At 38.9% G+C, this 21,489-nt stretch overlaps 1 protein-coding gene across 2 annotated transcripts in view; it reads left to right on the top strand.

Moving 5' to 3' along the window:
* LOC130409361 (cadherin-11) overlaps window positions 1-21,489 on the top strand; it is a 56,032-nt gene that overhangs the window by 4,119 nt on the left and 30,424 nt on the right. For both annotated transcript variants that reach the window (XM_056733295.1, XM_056733293.1), the window contains exons 2-3: window positions 6,836-7,894; window positions 21,185-21,479. In XM_056733295.1, the coding sequence (XP_056589273.1) occupies window positions 7,112-7,894; window positions 21,185-21,479 (1,078 nt within the window). In that variant the 5' untranslated portion in view covers window positions 6,836-7,111. The remainder of the gene's footprint in view (window positions 1-6,835; window positions 7,895-21,184; window positions 21,480-21,489) is intronic.

The raw sequence follows: 21,489 nt of genomic DNA, 5'->3' as shown, positions 1-21,489 counted from the left end.
AGAACGTGATGCATGATGGGATACACTTAGCCCTGAATACTGCGCCGAAGCGGCATTCAAGATAGTGTGGGTTTAGTGGGTTTAAGGGCACTGCACTTTGGCGTTTTTATGACATGGGGCAGGCTTGCGCTCTTACTTCCTATCGCGTGCAAGTGGCCAAGACCGCAAGAGGGGGTATTTGGATGCAGCCAAATACTTCCATTCGTCAGAAGGAGATTGGTGATTCATATTTATGAGCAAGTGTTAATGTGAACCTAAAAGCAGGTCCGGTAGAGATAAACCCAACCCCCCTTTTACCTCTTAGAGGGCCCAAGAAAAATAGAACGAGAAAAGAATAAAAGCCCAGATTGAGCTGCAGAATAAGTCAAACTTTAATGATCAGAAGCTCTGAATGTTTACTTCACTCCCCCATGATACAGAGCAGTGCGGTGAATTATAGAATAAACGGAAATTTGTCGTCTTTTTCATCCCTTTAGTAAACACTCCAGTTTGGATCAATAAAAGGCAGCTGTACACACTCAGAGGGTCGACTAGCTCCTCATTTCCATTTTAATGAATGGGGCTTAGTGAGCTATTGAGCAAGTTATAATTGTGTTGTGGGGAAGAGACCTGGAAAGTGCATGATACTGAAAATAGGATTTAGAAAAGTGGAGTGTGCTGTGCCTGTGTATGTATCAGATTTTTATGAGCGCTTTTATTTTCTGCCGGTAACTAGAACAAATACTTTTAACTATGTAATCTGTATGTCAAGTCCTGTTCACAGCATGAGCAAATGTATGCGTTGAACATGACTTTGAATTTAAGCAATTCACACTGAGGACATTTTCTCATCTCATGGAGCAGGTTGATGGTCTTTGAGTTTTTGGATCATGTTTCTGCAAGTGTTATGTCTGATAGACTCCTGGGAGAGTCTCTGGTCACCAAGTACAAATGACATATGAACTGTTAAGGTAACAAACCAGCAGACCAAAAAGAATTGGTTCGAAATTGATAGGAAAAGATATTATAGAAAACCTTGGAACTTGCTGAATATAGATTTACAGATTTTCAATGCATCTTCCTAGCAGCTTTACAACAGCAGTCCGGTGTCATTGAATTGTCACTTTATTGACTGAAATCTGTGAACGGTAGTTTTGTTCCTTTTAAAGCTTTGAGCTGTTGTTGCCTGGCATCTTTTGTGTTTCACAGAAAAACATCAGTGTGGATGTTTGTACGACATGGGTAAATAATGGCAACGTTTATTTTCTATTGAACTGTTCCTTTAAGAATGTCATGGTGAAGGAATGAGAAAATGGACGGATGGAGAAGATAGAAAAGGAGATTGAGGAAGAGAAATGTCTGATAATTATGGTTCTTTCGTCTTAATATGTTGGTGACAGCCTCCATCATGCCTTCTGGCTCTGAAGATCAATGGCAGGGACCTGACTTTAATACTAACTCTTTTCAGATCGTTAAACATCAGCGAGCGCTGAAATTAATTACAGCATTTATGGCTTCAATTTATCACATCGAGGGGATGTTTCTGATCCCGGCTCCTCAGGATGTTTGGGCGGTGGTCATGCGATTTGGGATAGGAACCCCATTAAATTCTCACCTCATTACAAGACTTCGGAGCGAGAATCAGTTAGTGCTGATTCTGTTGTATTTTGAACGCTGATGTCTGATGCAATATCTCATATTATTCACAAAATGCTTCCTCATATTGAGCATTGGCTTGCATATAAAGGCTGTAAACTGATGTTACAGCGCTCCAGATGAATACAGAGCGACCTCTGACAGTCAGAAACAATATTTTCAACTTTTTACACTGTTCCCATTGCTTAGAATAAACATGAGGATGAAACGCACACACAGGCTCAGCTTGTTAAGAGCTATTAAACTAATTTTTAAATCAATTTGACTTGGTTACATAATTAATTATTTAGCTTTGTAATTTTGATGAAGTACATGTTACTAAGTATTGTAGAAATAAATTTGGCATTTTAAAATACTGTAAAAATATGCTTGGCCGGTATAATATATTTCGCTTTGTTAAATACTGTGGAAATAGTTGGCAGTTGTAAAATGTTGTAGAATTAATTTGCTTTGCAAAATATTTTAGAAATATGATTGGCTTTGTAAATTATTGTGGAAATACATTTGTCATTGTGAAATATGGTAGAAATATGTATGGCTTAGTAAAATATGGTAGTAATATGTTTGGCTTTGTAAAATATTGTAAAAGCACGTTAGGCTCAGTAAAATATGGTAGTAATATGTTTGGCTTTATGAAATGTAGAAATCCATTCCATATAGTGAAGCTGGGTTACTATGAGGTTCTTCATCTAGAAAAGATGAAATATTGTAAAATGCTTCAGGTACAGTAATAGTGTTGCTGAAATGTTTTGAAGTACTTTAGATGTCATAAAGATTGAATGTCATGAGATGTTGTAAAGCTGAAATATTGCACGAACTTGAGATGTATCAGCATTACCCCGCAACAGAATGGCAGTGAAACACACAGGCCCGCTTTGTAATGAGCTTTTTACGATTCTCAAATCGCGACCATTTCTGTCAAACGCACTTGATTAATTTGAGCGGGATACATAAGTTTGGCCTTGTCGTTCCGTTACAGTCGCGCACAGCCCACCCACTTCCACCTGTCTCTATTACTTCCATCAGGGATACAGTCGCTGTCACCAGCGCTGATGTGTGGAAACAATATTGATCCACAGCCAGGAAGGCGGCGACCCGCACATCGACTTTATTGCTTTTTATTAATGATGCATTTCATGGCCGATGGTACGAGCTGTTATGAGGTGAACAAAGACCCACGGCGAGAAAGAGTGTGACATGCTGGAGATGAGAAGCATTTGTGTAGTTTGTCTCGCTGTGTGTTATCCAGTCCTGTGATGGAAGCACCTTTAGATAAATTAAAGATAATATATTTTGCAAAGCTGTGTTGGACTCGTGTGGTAATTCAGTGTCTTGGTGCAAAGGTTTTCTCATCTTGGACATTGCAGAGTTTCAGTTAATGGCAAATCTCTGCCACGATCGAAAACCAATCTTAGTCAAGGACTAAAGTGCTTGTCTTGCACAGCCCGGTTCTGTCTTAATATTCTTTCTGAGTGCAATCCAGGGTCCTAAAACTTCTTTCTTTGGCTATGTTAAAGTTTTGGTTTGAGCATATGGCACACTTCACTTGGTCGGGTGATGCTTCAATTGAACATAGCCTTGAACAATATTTAAATGATTAAACTTTGCAATGTGCATGTCAATGTTTTCAAAATTTCCTACACAATAAAAAATTCTACAGCTTGGCATAACTAAAGCAATTCTATTTGTTTTTTAACAAATACCAAAACATTAAGAAACATTTTTTAAATATTTTTACTTATTTATATAGTTGTTTTGTCTTAAGTCATCTTGAAGCCACCTTCCTTGAACTTTAATTCAGAGATTATAGATGTTCGATTGTTAACCTTATGTATCTTCTTTATAAAAATGTATTCTGTCTGTCTTGTTCCTTTCGTCCGTCTTCCATTACTTTTTCAAAGCTCCTGCAGCTGTAAAAAACACAATTTAATGAGAGTGATGCTTCTCTTGATGGACAGTGTGGGTGTAGCCTTTGTCTCGACTATAAATTTAGGGTCTATCAGAAATGTGACTGAAGGCTGACTTTTATGCTTTCCGTCTGAACAGAGTGAAAAGCTTTTCAGAGATTTCTTGCACCACCATGCTCATAAACTGAGATGTGCCCAGTTTAACAACACATCAAATAAACGTTTTATTTTTGAGAAACATTAAGAACATCTTACAAGTGTTTTTTGAGGATGATTCAAGAAGGAACTTTTGGGGAAATCTAGTTCAGACTCATTAGATGATGAGAAAATGAGAAATGCAAAACAACAGAACTATATTTAGAAAGCGTTTCATGGCCATAAGACGACGTTCGCTGAATGTGCGCTGTTATCTCTCGCTCCTCACGGAAGTGGAGTTGGCTGTCTAATATGCGAGCGGAGCTGCAGGGTTGGATGGTTCGGGACAAGACTGTTTCTCCTCTGCTCTTAATCTATGTCAAAAAAGCTGTTTGACTGGTTAGACAGCAGCGAGATTTTCGAGGGGGAGAAAAATTTCACAGTTTACCACTACAGGTGACATACTTCAGATGCAGTGAAGCTGGGATATTTTTAAAGACTCGAGATGTCGTAGGGCTACATGTTTTTGAAAAAAAATGATAATTTTTTATGTTTATAAAATCAATTTTCAACTGTAATACGATCTTTAAATGGATACTTGTGTTTTGGAATTAATATTCCCATGGGAAGATGGGCTTGAAGAGGCTCATGAAAGGAAAAATAACAAATATTCCGATCTGGCAGCTAAAGCATCTCAGAACGGCTGGAAGGCCAGCCTCTTCCCATTAGAGGTGTGATGCAATGGATCCTCCACCAGTTTGCTGAGAAAAATAGGGGTGAAGGGTCGCTCTCTCCAGCATGCCATCAAGTCCATGTCAAGTGCTGCCGAAAAAAAACAGTAACTGGCTCTGGATCAAGTGTACGGACCCCATCTGGGCAGGAAGGTCGAGATAGATGGTATGCGGTCTGGCATATGCCCGACTCAGGGAGAAGGATGCCCATGCCATGCAGAGCCCATCAGGGATATAGTGGGTATGGCATGGAGGGGGGGTGTACCTGGGATGCTGGGAACACCGTTGAGCCCTCTGGAGACGTTGGTAACATTGGGTACACCGTTGTGGGCTTCAATCAACGAAACGTCGATGAAGCAGGGTGCCCATCTGATGACCCCAAGACATACCTTACCCTCCTTTTTCACCACTCCACACCGACTGCTACTATCAAGAGTTTCCTAATAAAGGGATTGAAACATCTAGTTCAATTACTTTTACCAATAATTGTGAAAACGATACTATAGTTTATATAGAATGTTTTACATGTTTTTTGATCATTTCAATATAGTACGCAGTCCTAAATTGTTGGAGACTGTAAAGGGCCGGGTATACTTGATTTTCACCGTCCGTCTCGCACACAAATGGCCCGCACAGCTTCTGAACATACTCAACCGCCTATAGGCACGGATGGACGAGTTCGATACATGCGCAGTACGTCACCTAGTGTGCACGGCCGACTAAAAAAAATTCTGCTCATGCGCTGTTGTAAAGTTCTGTAAGTGTGATCAAAAAAATTGGGCTGTGAGAGGACAACCTCGGACTCTTCTGAGGACGAAAATCACGTCATCATCCGGAGTATACTTTGGGCTTAAGATAGTTTTTACACTACAAGAATTACTTAAGAATTTCAGAAGTTATAAAATGTTATTAGTTTCAAATTAATTTCAGAGCTTTTGGTTGAAGAGCTCTGTCTAGTGCTTTTGAACACCCACAGTGTGGAGATTCTGTGATTGAAAACTGTTCCCATTTGAGCACTTCAGATGAGATAAGAGCAGAACTGACAAAGGTGTGTGATGACATGCAGAGGAAACCAATAGTGGTTGAAAGAGCTTTACTCTCTGACATTTTAAATGGAGGGTTAGTCACAAGTCTTGCTTAAAGTCTCGACCTGTTTTGCCTGTTGCAGAGGCAGGGGTGGAGTGTTGTTTAAAGCTTCAATGTAGAAACGGCTGATGATGCCGGAATATGAAACGTAGTGTAGACTGCTAATGTATATGGCAATAAACTTGTCCCCGTACAGCGTGAATCAGGCCGGTAGAATGCTCGATCACATCCAGACAGCGACACATTTTCAAGACCAGTATGATTGAGTGTTTCAAAATGCTTAGCCACCGGAAATCTAAGCCAGGTCTGAGCAACAATAATTTTAGCTCACAAACTGTTCTCTGAGATTTGCCAAAGAGCCGTTTGAAATAATTATTTCATGAAATATTACACATTTAAAATCTCTCAAATAAAATAAATTATCTCAACTTCCAAGTTGTTTCCCCTGGAGCAACGAGATCAGATGGAGAGCAAATTGAGACTTTTAGTCAAGCCTAGCTAGTGCTTCTCAAATGTTTCTGCCATATTTCAAGATTACAAATGAGTTCAAACATTTCTCATCAGATTATCTTGTTTTATCAGAGTTTATGTTAACCTCATTTTATTGATACTCTTACTGGAGGTCAACAATTGTCTCATGTATTTGTATTTATCTTTTTATTTAACATAGGAAACATAACAGAGAACTATTAAATCATATCAAATATCAAACGATTAAAAAAACTAACCCTCTCTCTTTTTCTTAACAGGTGTTGTTCTGGCTACTAACTTGGTATTAGCATCTATCATATTATTGCTCCTGTATGACATATTGTTTATTGCTCCCTGAATTCTCTGTAAGTTGCTTTGGATAAAAGCGTCTGCTAAATGACTAAATGTAAACTTTGAGCAATAAAAAAATCATCTGGAGGGTAGTTTAATACCAGAGAACATCTGTCATTTGTCCTCTTTTTCCATTTCCTCTTTTAAAATGCTAAACATTATGGACATAGAGAAAAATCACAACAACACCAGTTTAATTAGTTTTGAATAGATTGAGATGTTTTTGGCCGCAGTAAACGTTTTCAAAACAATCTTATTTTGGTAAAGTAATGGAGATGAAGCACTAAGATTCTCTGTTTATTTTATGGTTTGGAAGACCTCTTTGGAACCTTCCCAGATGTTAAGTGATTGAACATTTTATGATCCTAGACATTGCATTCGCACGCTTTTGTACCCATGATTTCTTGTCAGACGGGAGAAATTTTTCGTAATTTGAAGTGTTGTAATTTTCCAACAGCATTCCCTGTCGAGTTGACTATACTCAGCCCTGATTCTTTATTCTCTTATCTCTTTTAACAGGTTCGTCTGTTCAAACCATGGGATTCATCGCCTGTGCTTAGCGGAGCAGGTGCTAAACAGACAAAATATAATCCACAACAGAGGATGAGATGCTGAATGACCACAGATCCCGTTGAGGAAGCTGGAATAGTAGGAAGAAATGAAAAGAAGGAGGAATTAAAGCGAGGAGATGAATGTAGTAGTCGCCCACACAACAAGTCTGCACGAGAGTGAAGGTCGATCTTATTGTTCTTCCCCCCGTGGCAAACATTGTGACTAATAACAGAGTGAGGCAGCATGAGTGGTCGTATCTGGGCAGCATTGCTCTTTCTCTGCGTGTGTTTAATGCTCGGGGGATGTGCCGCACTTCCGAGGGGAAAAAAGAGCGAGGGCCGTGTACAAACCTTCAGGAAAGACAAGCATGCAAAGCGTCTAGACGTGGAGGAAGGGCAGAGTGAGATGTCATTTGTTAACACAAAAGAAACACCAAGTTCTAAATTAAAGGAGGGTGACTCGATGATTTTGGCTAGACGTGCCATGACTATGGCTTCAGGATTGGATCCTACAGAGATAAGAGAAACAAAGAGACCTGCAAAAGAAATCACAGCCACTCCAGTGGTATTGTCCGATTCACTTAATACAAATAAGTATCCAGAAGATATTCCTGAATCATTTACGAGAGTAACACATCACATCCAGAACTCTAAATATCTAGATTCTGAACTGACAGAGTTCTCGCGCCCTGGTGAAAAACAGATAATAGCTGACAAATTTACTCGGTCCTCGGTTTCTTCAGATGGCAGAAAATCACTGGATGCCGACAGTAGTCCATCAGATGCCAGCGTGTTCCTGCTAAAGCCTCAGTTTGGGTTAAACAGTGGACAGGAAGGGCAAACTATAGTGATGGGCAACCAAGAGGAAAACAGCAGTGAAACTGAGGCTATTGATTTTCACAAGACCTTCAGGGAACCGAGTATGGATGAGATGCCTTCTCGAGTTCGTCGCCGGAGGAGCTGGATCTGGAACCAGTTCTTCGTGATAGAGGAGTATACTGGACCAGAACCAGTGTTGATTGGACGGGTAAGACGAAGGACTGATTATTACTTTTAAATCCTTATTGAAGTGACGGCATGTGAGCAGTTTAATTTGTTGTTACTTACGACTAATCATGTCATGTTAATGTAATGTACGCTGCTTTCAAGTAGAGTCGGCACAATGATGGATTCACTAAACCATTGTATCAGATTCTTTTTGTCAAAATTCAGAAACAAGAAGTCGAAATCTGAATAACAGATTTGTTTCTAAAACAATTTTCAACATTATTGTTGCACATATTAAACTTTGAAGCATGCCTCTCAAACGATTAATCACGATTAATCACATCCAGAAAAAGTTTGTGTTTAGATAATATACTTTATGTCTGTGTAATGTGCATATCATTTTGCAATTATAAACACATATACTGTAGATATTTAGGAAATAAATGAATGTATGTGTATGTTTTTGTGTTTATAAATACAAACTTAATATGCACACTACACAGACATGTATTATTTAAACACAAACTTTAATTTTGTATGTGATTAATCGTAAAGTAAAGTAAGGAGTGTGATCTTGTGACTGAAATTATTTTGTTCAGACAAGAATTGATTTATTTAGTCATTTTATTTTGCCCACTTACTGACACAGACTGAATGTGTTTTAAGCATTTGTGCAACACAAATACAGTAAAAGATGTGCATTAGGTGTTTAATTGATGCTCGGTCTTATCACTCTCATGCTGCCCATGTGCCCAAGTGAATGATGGGAAATGGTGTTTTTTTGCACATGCCTCTCGCCTCATTAACCCGTTAACCGAATTGCATTATCTTTTGAGTTTTATTGTTGTTTTCCATCAACACAGTGGGCATGTACTATTAAAACCTATTATTTTCAATAGCTGTTTCAATAGTCTCTGGGTTTTGTGGCTGTATCCATGACCCCCTGTCTTGAAGGCAGGAATAAAACAAGAAAGAGACTGGACTGTAGGACTGGACATGACAGGTGCTTGAAGGGCAGAATGTGTAAAATAAGAGATTGTTGACACCTACTGAAAGGAAGTGGACCAGTTGGTTCATTTTTAGAAACGTCCACAAGGACTTCATTCCGTTTCGTGAAACTATACGTTCCGCTCTTTTCTCTTTGGAATATCATGCCAAATAAGTCAGTTTTCGTGTTAACTTAAAATCTCCTTGAGAGGGGAGTTTGCGATTGTCTTTACTTTCGGATTTTGACGCATTGCCAAGTTAAATGGAATTTCTAATGAGAAAAATAGCAGGCGTGGCTTCCATCTTTTTCTGCGATTTGATTGGATGTCCAAAAACAGAAGTTGCATTTTGAAATAAAACTGGCACAGATTGACAGTCGAAGGGGAGGAGTTAATGGATGCTCTGCCCAAGCCGACGTCATTTAAAAAAAGAGCACTCTCAGACTTTAACTAAATGTTATGAGAGCACAGGAATTTTAAAAAGAGAATGATCAACATTGATAAACTATTTGTAATAAATGCTGCAATATTTCAAGAAAACACAGTAATTGACATTTCGAATTTCACTGGGACTTTAAAGCTTCTGTGCAGTTTTAATTCAGATCTAGGCAAGCAAACATAATTCATATAGATCCATGTAATCCGGTTGCTAACATGGTTAATTTAGAAAATGTTATAATAAACACATGAAAGTAATCATATTTCCAGATCTTATTACTGGTATGCTATTATTAGATGTCGAAAGAAAAATGGATAGAAAAAGCAATTACATTCCTGGTGGTCACATTTAGTACATTAACATGCGTTTAACACGGATGCATGTTCCGCTGTACTAGATATATATCACATTATCTGCAATCCATAGAGTAAATTTACCGGCTGCTTAAACAGAACTGTGGGGGTTAAAGAATCTGGCGCTGAACTAACACAAGTTACAGAGAGCCGCCTCAGAAATGTTTCATTCCTCTCCTCTGCTTGCCACTGTGCTCTTACGGTATTTGTGTAAATGTTTATTCGATAGTCCAGGACGGGCAGTCACTGTTGTTTATCGTGATGTGACGTAACTCGCCTCGAGAATAACATTGTGAATCAGTTTTGGTGGTCTATATGAAAAACAATTGTCTCGGAGTCAAAGCTACATTGTTGTGAGACGAAACCAGGGTCAGTCTCATCCACTGTAGTCTGTGTTAGATGTAGGCATTTAAGACCCTATTAACATTGAAAAGATTTGTGGCTTGAAGGTTTCGTCTTTGAAGTTACTGTATGTCACAGCGGTGGCTCTCGACGGGCGCATTGGAGGCCTCTTCTGATGCAAATAATAACAGATTTGCAAAATCCATATTCATAGAAGACACATCAACAAGTGTCTCATTAATATGCACAGGCTAGGATTTTAACAGCTGTTGTTTTTACAAAAGATTTACCAAAATGTACGTTTTCCAATTCAGACCATATGATTTTTTTCCACAGTGTTGAGTTAAGTTTTACGATAGTATGTATTTCTGTTGAAAGGAGATTTTCTGCATCACATTGGTATGTTAAATAAATGAAATGCTGGGTTTTTCCAACCCCTCGTTGGGTAAAATATAGTCAAACCCAACTAATTTGACCCATGTTTGTAATGCTGTGTTCACACCAAATGCGAAACATCACATTCCTTTCTCTTTATTACTCGTGGGAATAGTTTATTTTCACTTGAGTGACATGGAAAAAAATCTTTGCGTGACGGGGAGTGTCTTGACACGTGCACTAGAAATTTTTCAAATTGCACGGAAGACGCAGTTGACTTGTGTCTGTGGCAATCGCGGTGCCTTATTTGTTTCATTCCCATCACTTGATGCGATTTTGTGTCCATTCACGTCTTTGCATTGACTTTGTATGCAATTTATATACTCATGCAAATCGCTTAATTCGCTTTTGGTGTGAATGCAGCATAATATCCTTACATTTCAAGACTATTTGAAAACCACCTAAGAATTTTTTTTAACCAAAAATATTGATAAAATCAAACACATGAAATGAACCTAAGCAGTTTACGAACGAGGGTCTTTAGGAGATTCACTCTTCAGTCCGGTAAATGCATTTGCTCTACAAACACAGCAAGGCCACTAAAGTCCCTTTAGAAGTCAGGAGACAAATTTCTCCAAGCTTACAGATAAATATAAGCAGTGTCTGATCAATAATTTATATTCCCACAGACCATAAGGTCATTAAATATTATTGAAAATGTTTAATGTGACATGTGCGATAGCTGCTGCTTTGACCTCTTTAGTGCAGGAATCACACGCAGGTGAAACTGCATTTAGTGTTTCTAGAGCTACTAATGTGAACACCAGGGACTCTGGCAGAAAAACATGGATAGATGCGGGATACAATGAGAAAAGAAGCTATCCTGCTGGGAATTTCTTTGGAGATCATTTCCGCACTTTTGTTCTTTATTTAGCTGCTGCTTTATTTACGCCTAAATTGTCTTTGTTTTGTTCTTTACGGATTGGATTAATTTAATTCCCACAATGTTTTAGTGTACAGACAACTGCAGCAGAGCAATTAAACAGCACAATTTTGAGAGAGAGAGAGAGAGAGAAAAGAGAGGAAATGATTATGAGATTTATGTAACAGAAGATTTGTGAACAGTTGGAAAAAGTAGGATACTGAAGCACCGAGAGGTTAAAGAGGGAGAGAAAACCCCTGCAGCGTCCTGATTTGCATACTTCTACTTCACTATAAAAGTATGTACTGTACATGTGCTTCTATGGCTGCCATGCACCACTGACAGTCCGGCCTCAGGAAGATGTATGTTTTAAACACATAGTTATATGTATACCTAAAGAATGTAAGTCTGGTGATGTAGTTTTAAATAGTAAGCAAGTTGATCAAATGTTCAGTATAGATTTTTTTTAAAGTTCACCCAAAAATGAACATTTATTTATTCACCCTCATGTCATTCCAAACCTGTATGAGTTTCTTTGTTCTACAGAACACAAAATATATTTTGAAAATGTTGATAACCAAACAACACTGAACCCCATACCACAAAACCACAGAGACATTTCTCACAATATCTTCTTTTGTGTCATGTCATATACAAGGTTAGAACAACATCCTGTCCGGTTGTCTCTGGATAGGAACAGTCAGTACTGATGACAAATATAAGTTTAAGGAGGAGAGAAAGACTTAGCTTGCAGTGATGGGTTTATCTGCATGTTTACTCAGCGTTGGCACTTTTAAAAGCTTTTTCTGGCTCTCTGCTGGTTTAAGCTGAGGGTTTTAGTTTAAGTGTTGAAGGTAAACCTGCCCATCGCTGGACTATGAGCTGAAGGCCTCTTAGCATGTGGTCTCATTGGACTTGCTCTCTGTAAGCAGCATACGGACTGCGTTTTTGCTTTGTTGCGATATGTTTGTACATGCGAGTGTGTAGAATATTACGCATGTTTAAGATATTAAAAATTAATTATTTCATTTATTTCAATTATTTCTTCCTTTGTTTTTCCATCGTTTGGACAGGAGGCATTATCGACATATAGGGTCAAAGTCTAAAACAGCATTTTCAATCTATTTTAATAAAAAAACAGGTTAAAAAATGTTGTGCAAAATGTTTCCATCGGCAGTTAATGACCCACAAGAAGTGAAAGCTGACATGAGTATGAAAGCCTGACTCCTCCCCTCCTGAAAACCGGCATCACTCATTGGTTCAAATGTAAATGGCCATAATCATGACATCGTCAGAAGTTGTTTTAGAATCAGATTTTATTTTAGAATAACACGCTTACGACCAGGAACGTGCGTTAAGAAAGTAAATAGACTCAGTTTTGAGTTTGTGCCGTCTTTGTACATTTGCTCGTCTGCGTGTTTGCGGGTGTTTTGACTGGTTAGAGTAATAGGCAGTGAATGTACTTTGACATCATGGTCGTGCCGTGCTGTGCGACTTACACACGCGTAAAGGCAGACTGCTAAGCCCGGGGCTTCACGGAGTTCAGCAGAGAGAGAGAGTGAAAGAGAGGCTTCTCTGCCGTCCTTTGATGCTTTGCTCCTTTCCTCATCTGACACACAGCCATGTTTGCTTTACTGCCTCCAAAAATCAGCCGAGCGTGCCTCGTATGTGACCCCTCAGGGAAGGAAGTCTCTCTGACTGCAGGAAGTGTAAATCTCGCCCATTTCAAATCACTCCGAGTTTAATTTGTCTTTGGCGTCACACTCGCAGGAATTAAAGGTTGATTTTGCCCAGATTCTGGGTACATTTGTCAACATCCCCGAAGAGCCTGTCAGCGGGTTGGTAAATATATTACCGGAACGAAACATGAAGAATTTATGAGCGGTTAAGAGCCAGACTACCAAACAGAGATCCTGACGTGTTGTTGTCCAATTCTTGCAGGGGATTTTAATACAGCGTGCTGTGTTTTCTGCCTTTAAAGATTGTTGCTTGTCAGAGTGTTTTGACCCGATTAAGAGCTTGAAAAACAATGCAGACAATGCCGCTATGACTTTGGGTTAGTGTCATTGTCTGCACAAGAATAATTAATTTATGATGTTCATTTAAAGATCCACTGAAGTGCCCTGAAATGCTTAAAGATTGCGTATCACAGGGAGTTTCTGCCAATCTCATTGTCATCTTGAGTGCCCATACAGTAGTGCTGCATACGTCGTATGTTCGAAAAGTATTTAGTTTGATCACATTTATAAAAGAGAGATACAGCTGTACAATTATTTCCCGGAAAAACACAAGATTTTAGAGGTGGGACTAGTGGGGAGAGCTGGATAGAACTACAGCACGGGCAAGCAACACATCATCACATTAATCCCTTCGTGTTTTGTACATTATGCACATACACGCCAATTGCCAACTGAAACACAGACGTATGACTAAGTTTGATTTACCTTGTGCAGTTCATGTCCGGCATCTTTTAGCACTGGGACCACGCCTTCTATCAGTTTTAAACAATCTCCAAATCCAGCGTTATCTCCACCCTTTATATTATATCCATCTCTGAAATGCTGTGAACAAACAGACACACCTAAACTTCACTATCACAAGAGTAAGGAGCTGCGGCACAGTCCTTCTGACGCAGCGCAGAAAATCTTGATTGTAAGCGAGTCTTGCTCGTTGGTTGGCTCGTGGGTGGGCTCTTTCTTTCGCCTTGCCGTGCTTTTCCGGGAGAATGGCCGATAACAGGAATAGAATCCCTATGATGACACAGGGATCCAGAATTATAAAAAAACAGGTTGGAGTGCAAGGGGAGTTTATCAAGTACTGAAATACCACGTCATAAGTACAACTGGTTTTTTAACCATGTTAAGTATGAGAAGCCAGAACGTTTAACAGTTTAAAGAAGTCAGAATGCAGGACATAGCATGATAATCGATCTTTAACTATGAGGGACGTATTCAGTGGCTCCACCTCTTTTTAAAATAGCCAATAGGGTTTAGTTTATTTCACAGGCTGGAATCTGATGAGAAGCGAAGTGCAGGATGATGTCATAGAAGTCGTTGATCCATCTTGGCAAAAGAGTGGGACTGAGTGTTTTCAAAACTTGTTTCATCCAAACATGAATTTTATTGTTAAGTTTAAAATACTTCCATTTTGATTGTAGGGGGACTTTAAATTGATTCATGTTATTGAATACCAGTTTATCAGTTTAACTCATTCCGTCAGGACAACAGCCATAAAACTATATGATCTTTCTTTTGGGTCCGCTAAACACTTTAATACTGAAAGTCCAACATCACATAGACAAGTTAGTAAGTGTTACTGAACGTGTCGTTATCTCTCTCAAACATAGGCAGGTTGTCATCTGCGCTCTTATTTGTTGTGCGTTTGACCCAGGCTGTCACAGGACCAGTCACACCGCAGGACTGCGATCCAAAACTTCTGACACCATCACCGGCTCAGACATACCTCAAAGGCATTTAATTGGCATCTGTGAGCGTGTCACACCATGCCATCAAAGTCTGCAGATTTCACCTTATGATGAAAAAAACCTTTTATGACTTTTTTTATGACGCATAACTTGTGGCAAAAACCTTTCTTCTGATGTATTAAACAAGAACAGGTCTGTAGAAATGAGTCATTGTGACAGCGAGACACATGCGAGGTGGTGAGCAGGTCCTCTCTGGCTATCCGACAGAGCCGTTAATGATATCTGTCATCGGATGTCTGATTAAACACATTTGTTCCTTGTGGTACTCAGATCTAACAGGTTTGCTGCTAATTTCTTTTAGTGCTGATATTTTACATCTACTTAAAATTCTCAGGGCTTTGTTCAGTGCTTCTTCTTCTGTCTTGCCTTTTCTTTCATAAGAGCAGCCCGTCCTCCGTCTCTTGCTGTCACATGAAAACCTCTCTTATGACTACAAATGGATTCAGAGTGCAGCCGAGTAAAGCACTCGCCGTTCCTCACAGCTCTTATTATGATCAAAAGCAGTAATGCCTCCCAAATTTTCAACCAGCCACTGGATGGAATGTTCCTGTGTCTCTGGCTGTGTATGGAGTACTGACATGCACTTGAGTCAAGAGTAACTAAGGAAGTCATTTTATTAATTTAAATACATTTTAAAGTAGTCGCTGCGGTCCGATTCAATGAATTCAGTTTGATGGTTAAAAAAAGTAATGATTAATGTGATGTTTGGCATTTTACAATCCCTTTTTATAGCAGAATGTTTTATGTATTTATTAGGTTTATGGGGATATTAAAGCTGCAATCCATAACTTTTGCCTCTGTATCGTCATCTCTGTTTGAAGCTTTTTATTGCAGGTTACTTTATCAAATTAATAACATTTCAGTAGCATGACTCTTCAGTTCAATTTAATGAATTCAGACAGTTCATATTCTAAATGAAGTAGCTCAAAAAAAGTATGGATATATTTGTTTTATTTTTTGTTATATTAAATCTAGGTTTGGGCGATGTCTACCAAATTGGCATCGGACGATGTCTACAGTGAAACATGGCGATGTCATCATAAATACTTGCGGCGTTATAAAGTAAGGCGTGTCTAGGCACGAGCTGCGCAGAGACACATCTTCTTTATACAGCGCGAGCTGGGCAGTAAAACATTCAGACGTGTGTCATCTTTACAGCGGGAGCTTCACAGTTATTAAGTGAGGCTTGATTGTGTTGTTATTCTGATGTTATATTCAATACAAAACATTATAAAGTGAGGCACGTCTTTATACGACGCCTGCTGCGTAGACACGCATCTTCATTATGCAATGTGGGCTGCGCAGAAACTTGTCTCTTTATACAATCAGGGCTGCGCAGACATGCGTCTTCTTCATACAGTTATAAAGTCAGCACAGAGCATTGAGAGTCACTTCACGAAAGTGAAACATTTGTATGAATCACAATGCCGGCTATTGAAACAAAATTTCTGGTTACTTTAAAGACATATTTTCAAATGGTTTAAGTGTAGTTATAGTTTTGGTTTTAGTTTTATTAATATTTTGAATCAGCTTTTACTTTTATATTTTATTTTTGTTATATTTTTACCAAATTTGTTATGTGCTTTGTAATTATATATATTTTTTCAGCTTAGTTTTTTTTCTGTTTATCTTTAAGCGCCTCAATCTAACCGTATTTAAATGTTTTCGTATTTCAGGGAACAATTTTTTAAATAGTATTTATTCCAATATTTTATTTTTTTATTAAACTATAATAAACTCGGTTTAAACGACTAATTGAAATGACTAATTCTTATCATGATGATGACTTTAGAATTAGTCATTTGACTATAAACCAAAGTTATTATAAGTCACTTAAACAAACCAAAACAGGTTTTGAAACAGGTTTGGTAAGAAAAAAAATTCCCACCATTTTTTTATGTATTATTCAACAACTCTCCTTGTTGTTTATTCTAACCGGGGTTACAGATTTAATGTATTTCAATGCATAAATTAATGTTTCAACCTTATTTAAGATTCAAACGTTTATACACCCTTAATTATTTTCATGATGTGAACTCCCTCACACATTTCCAACATTGTTGGCTGTATAAAATATATGCCATGCATTATGCAGTACGCTAGTATTTTGTTCTGAATATATCCCGTCCCTGTGCTTTACAAACGCAAGTCTGTTTCTTAACCGAGCGTGGGTCCAATATAGCAAGTGTTAATGTGAGATTATGATACTGAGTTCTTATGTAAAAGTCTGTGACAGCTTGCACACAGTAATGGCCGTTGAATATACGGCTCCAGTCTTCCACATATGACACATGCTAATGCATCTCGGTATGTATTAAGGTCTTTTGGGTGCTAATGTGTGGATTTGAATATCTCTGCTGTCAGACACTCAGCGGTGAGGTTTGCGTGGCTGTGGGACAGCGGTGGTCGTGATAATGAAAGTTGATCGATGATCAGGTCTGTTAATCCAGACTTCTCGACAGGTCTCATCTCTACCCAGCCGTGCATTTCTATATGCGTGTTGACATATAGCTTAAAGGGACAGGCGACCTAAAAATGAATATTGTCATCATTTAGTCACCATCATGTCATTCCAAACCCGTGTGACATTCTATGTAATGCCATGTGTGCAGGCTGCTCTTTTCCTTTTAGTGAAAGCGAATGGGGAACCAGCTTTTCAAGTGCAAAAGCACACCATAAAAGTCATAAATGTGTTTTCTACAATTTGATCTTGTAGAGGACTTTTTCATCTTTAATTACCCTTGTGTCATTCCAAACAGGAATTATATTCTTCTGTCGAACACAAAAGTAGATATTTTGAAGAATGTTGATAACCAAACAACTCTAAACCCCATTGACTTCCACTGTACGAACACAGAACGACTCAAAATATCTTCTTTTGTGTTTCACTAAAGAACGAGTCACATACTCCACCGGTTTGTTAATAAATGAGTTAGTGACCTTAAACCTTTGAATGGTTGTGTGCTGTACAATCGCTGGGATTTTGGGGATTCTTTAGCAATATATTCTCTCAGCAGAACACAGAAACACAGGTAGAGAGAAATGGAAACATAATAAGAGGAGAAAGTTGCCATTGTTTTGCAGCTAAAAGCAAAAGGAAGAGGTTTAAAGAACCCAGATGCTCCTTTAATCACAACTTCCCTCAAACCACTTTAGTTTCCCAGCATGCCGAGCGTTAGAGGGATCAAAGACCAATGTAAAGGTTTTCTTTGCGACCACACACCCGCTCTCTCTGCTGCGGTAAAGTACCAGCCCAAAAAGCTCTGAGAGCAAGACAAAGATAAGAGACGACTGAAGGATGTATAATCCCCTCCGCTGCTTCTGGCTGGACGTCAGTTCTCTCTCTCTCTCTCGCTCTCTCTCGCCCTGACCCGGCTCAGAAATAATAGCTTAATTTCCTTTAAACACTCTTCCCCTCCTTTTCACTCTCTCGCACGTCTAAGTTTGAGCTGCTACTAAACGTAAAATTCCCCCGAGAGCGATGGTCAGATAAATAGTGGAACGAGGGTGACACAGATGGACGAACGGAAAGAGAGAATGTGCAGAACAGATGGACAGAGAGGGTGAAGGAGAAAGGATGAGGACAACACAGATGGACATACAGACTGTCCGTGTGTGTTTTGAAAGGCCGTGTTTGCGGTAGCAGTGTCGTTCTTGTAGTATTTGTGTGATGTAGGCTTGTTGTCGTAATACCAGAATGTCAGTAAAATGTCACTATTTAAAGAGCTTTGGTGTTTTTTGTCGCATTGATGTGGCTGACATTTTATAAAAGTAATACAGATCAAATTGAACTTAATAAAATGACTGGAACACACAGTCTCTTGAGCATTCTTGCTTTAATGGCCACTTATTGAATTAAACAAGTTTTGTAATCAGGTCATGTTAACACTATATAGCATGCGAAAGTATAAAACATTCGCTGCGTCCGAAATCGCCTACTTCCATACTATGTAGTAGGCGTAAATGAGTATGAGTCATGAATAGTATGTCCGAAACCTCAGTATTCCAAAAAACGGTCGGCGAGAAATACACGGGAGGACACTTCTCTCCCCATGATGCAACAGGAGCTGAGCAACGTTCAAATTTAAAAAGTAAATCAAATAAATATAGCAGAAAACTTAAAGGCGGACGTCCGTTTTTAATGCAAGTGCCAATAAGGGATTTCTCATGACTATATTATGTTTTTATCAACGCTCATGTGTTGTTGTTATACAGGTTACATGACCATAAAACTATAAAAATACTATATAAATCGTACTGTTTTAACAGCCGATAGTGATGTACTTATTCAAATTCAGTATTTACTGTCACAGCATGAGATTTCGGATGCAGCGATTGACATAGTTTCTAGGATGCTAGCCAATGTATGTTTGATTCTACATTTGTTGGATGTTCCTCACAATTCCCCTGTGACCTTATTGGTCGGCTGAACTAATGAATTTTCTGCCCGCCCAATCATCGGCTTCCTATCAGTCGGAAAACACCTGGTGCTCCTCATATCAGGCAGACGGCATATCTGCTTATAGAGGTCTTTTTAAGCCCCAGGTGAATGGTGCCCTTTCCACTGATCCCAGATCAGTCCTCCTGCCCAAAGCTCAAACACAGCAATTATGAGTTCGCCCGAAAGCATTGAAACGGGAAAGTCTTTTATTATTAAAGGATTAGTTCAACACTGAATTTACATTTTTACATTATTTACTGGCTCACGTAAAATTTACAAACCCACGAGGCTTCTTTAATGCAAAACTAGGATGGTCAATACTTTTGGATATACTGCCAAAAGTCTTCAAAAGTTTAGAGACACATTGAGCCAGATTTACTCAACGGGGCAAAATAACGCAAGAGCACAATTTTCAAAAAGCGTAGAGGGGACTGACAATTTCTGCGGGTGATTTTCTAACAAGGCGCACATAAAAAAACACAGGCGCAGTATGTCAGTCCCATAATGACCAACACAATCTACCAAGAGCAGCGCAAATAAGCACTGGGTTTAAGACATGCTTTATTAGGTGTTAAATAAGGCTGCAAATACCAGTGACCAATGACCAGCTCAAACCTTTCTAAAGGTAAATTCTCTCCTCCCATAAACTTTGCGTCTGAACTCGTTCAAATGTATATGCAACATGGTCAGTCCTGAAAACAGCTGTGTCCAACGCCTTTTCAGTGCTGATTTGCACTGCATGTATTTACAAATACTGACTGTAGTTTTTTCACACCAATAGTGGCACAAGGGGCACAAGGGGTTAGTGGAATTGACCTTTTTTATAACATTATTAATAATTTAGAATAACTCATCGAAACTATGTGGAATGATACAAATATAACTATGAGAATTATGTTGTGATGAAAAAGGTCCAAAATAAATCAAAGCTATCCTGTGTTTTATTATCTACAGTGTAGTAGCCCTTTCTCAAGAATTCACAAAAATGCACTTTTGTCATTTTACAAAGCAGCTTTTTGAGGTTTGAACCAGAGATGCTTTTCCAATAGTATTGAAGGAATTCACATCTCTTGACCTCTTATTGACTCATTTCTCTTCATTATTCAGTCCAAGTCAGTCTTTAAAATGATATAGATATACCATAAGGTATATTAATGTTTATGTTACACACTTCAAAGAAGGGAAGGAAGGAGGTGGGAACCGGCGAACATTCAAACAAACTTTAATCAAAATAAACAAACTATAACATGGAAGTAAAAGACCGGCAGCCACCTCACGTTCGACTGCAAAACTTCAGACGACTTGGAGTCAAACGAAGAGATTTTATGATACTTTTATGGAGCTCGTATTGTCATTATAGAGGTTGACAGCCACAGTCCTCAGTATGGTATTCCTCCAAAATATTCTTCACATATCGTTCTATTTCCACAGAAGAACAAAAGTCCTGTGGGTTTAAAAACAACATAAGGGGGAATAAATAGTATCTAATAAATAGTTCTCATTTTTAGGTCAGCTACTCTTTTCTTTTTCATAGACAGATCTTGATGGTAGTTCTTCTCATAACATTTGTTATTTTTTTTTATTATCAGATGTGTGTTTGTGTTCAATGTGAGTCACTGAAAGCAACAAACCGGTGTCATTACTTCATGGAGTTATTTATTCACATATAAGCAGATGATATCTGGAGTCATTCTCTTCATGCCATGTTGTTAACACAAGAATAATATCCAATAGCTGATTTAGACAACAATGTCAAAGGATAATAGTCACGTTTTCTTGGTATATCACATACTACTGTACTGTGTTTTGGTATAGTTTACATGAATGTAAGCAGCTGTGTGAAAATATTCAAATACAGTCATCGAGATGTGATCATATTATGTAAATACGATCGACACGAATATCATGTCATCAAGTGTTCTTTGACCTGAAACGGCCAGACTTGTTTCCAAACGTCTTCAACATTTTGTCCTTTTCTGCCTCCTTAGCTCCATTCGAGCGTGGACAGGGGAGACGGACGAATCAAATACATTTTAAAAGGCGACGGGGCGGGCTCTGTGTTCGTCATCGACAGCAGGACGGGGAACATTCACGTCACCAAGCCCCTCGACAGGGAGGAGAAGGACGAGTACCGTCTTATCGCCACGGCGACAGACAGGCAGACCGGCCGGGCCCTGGAGCCTTCATCCCAGTTCATCATTCGTGTGCAAGATATCAACGATAACCCACCTGTGTTCCAGGGCGGCCCATACAGCGCCACCGTCCCTGAAATGGCCAACATCGGTATTGCGCT

This window comes from Triplophysa dalaica, chromosome 20 (genome assembly GCF_015846415.1).
Source record: "Triplophysa dalaica isolate WHDGS20190420 chromosome 20, ASM1584641v1, whole genome shotgun sequence".
Classification (NCBI taxonomy): Eukaryota; Metazoa; Chordata; class Actinopteri; order Cypriniformes; family Nemacheilidae; genus Triplophysa; species Triplophysa dalaica.
This window is presented reverse-complemented; position numbering and strand designations above follow the sequence as displayed.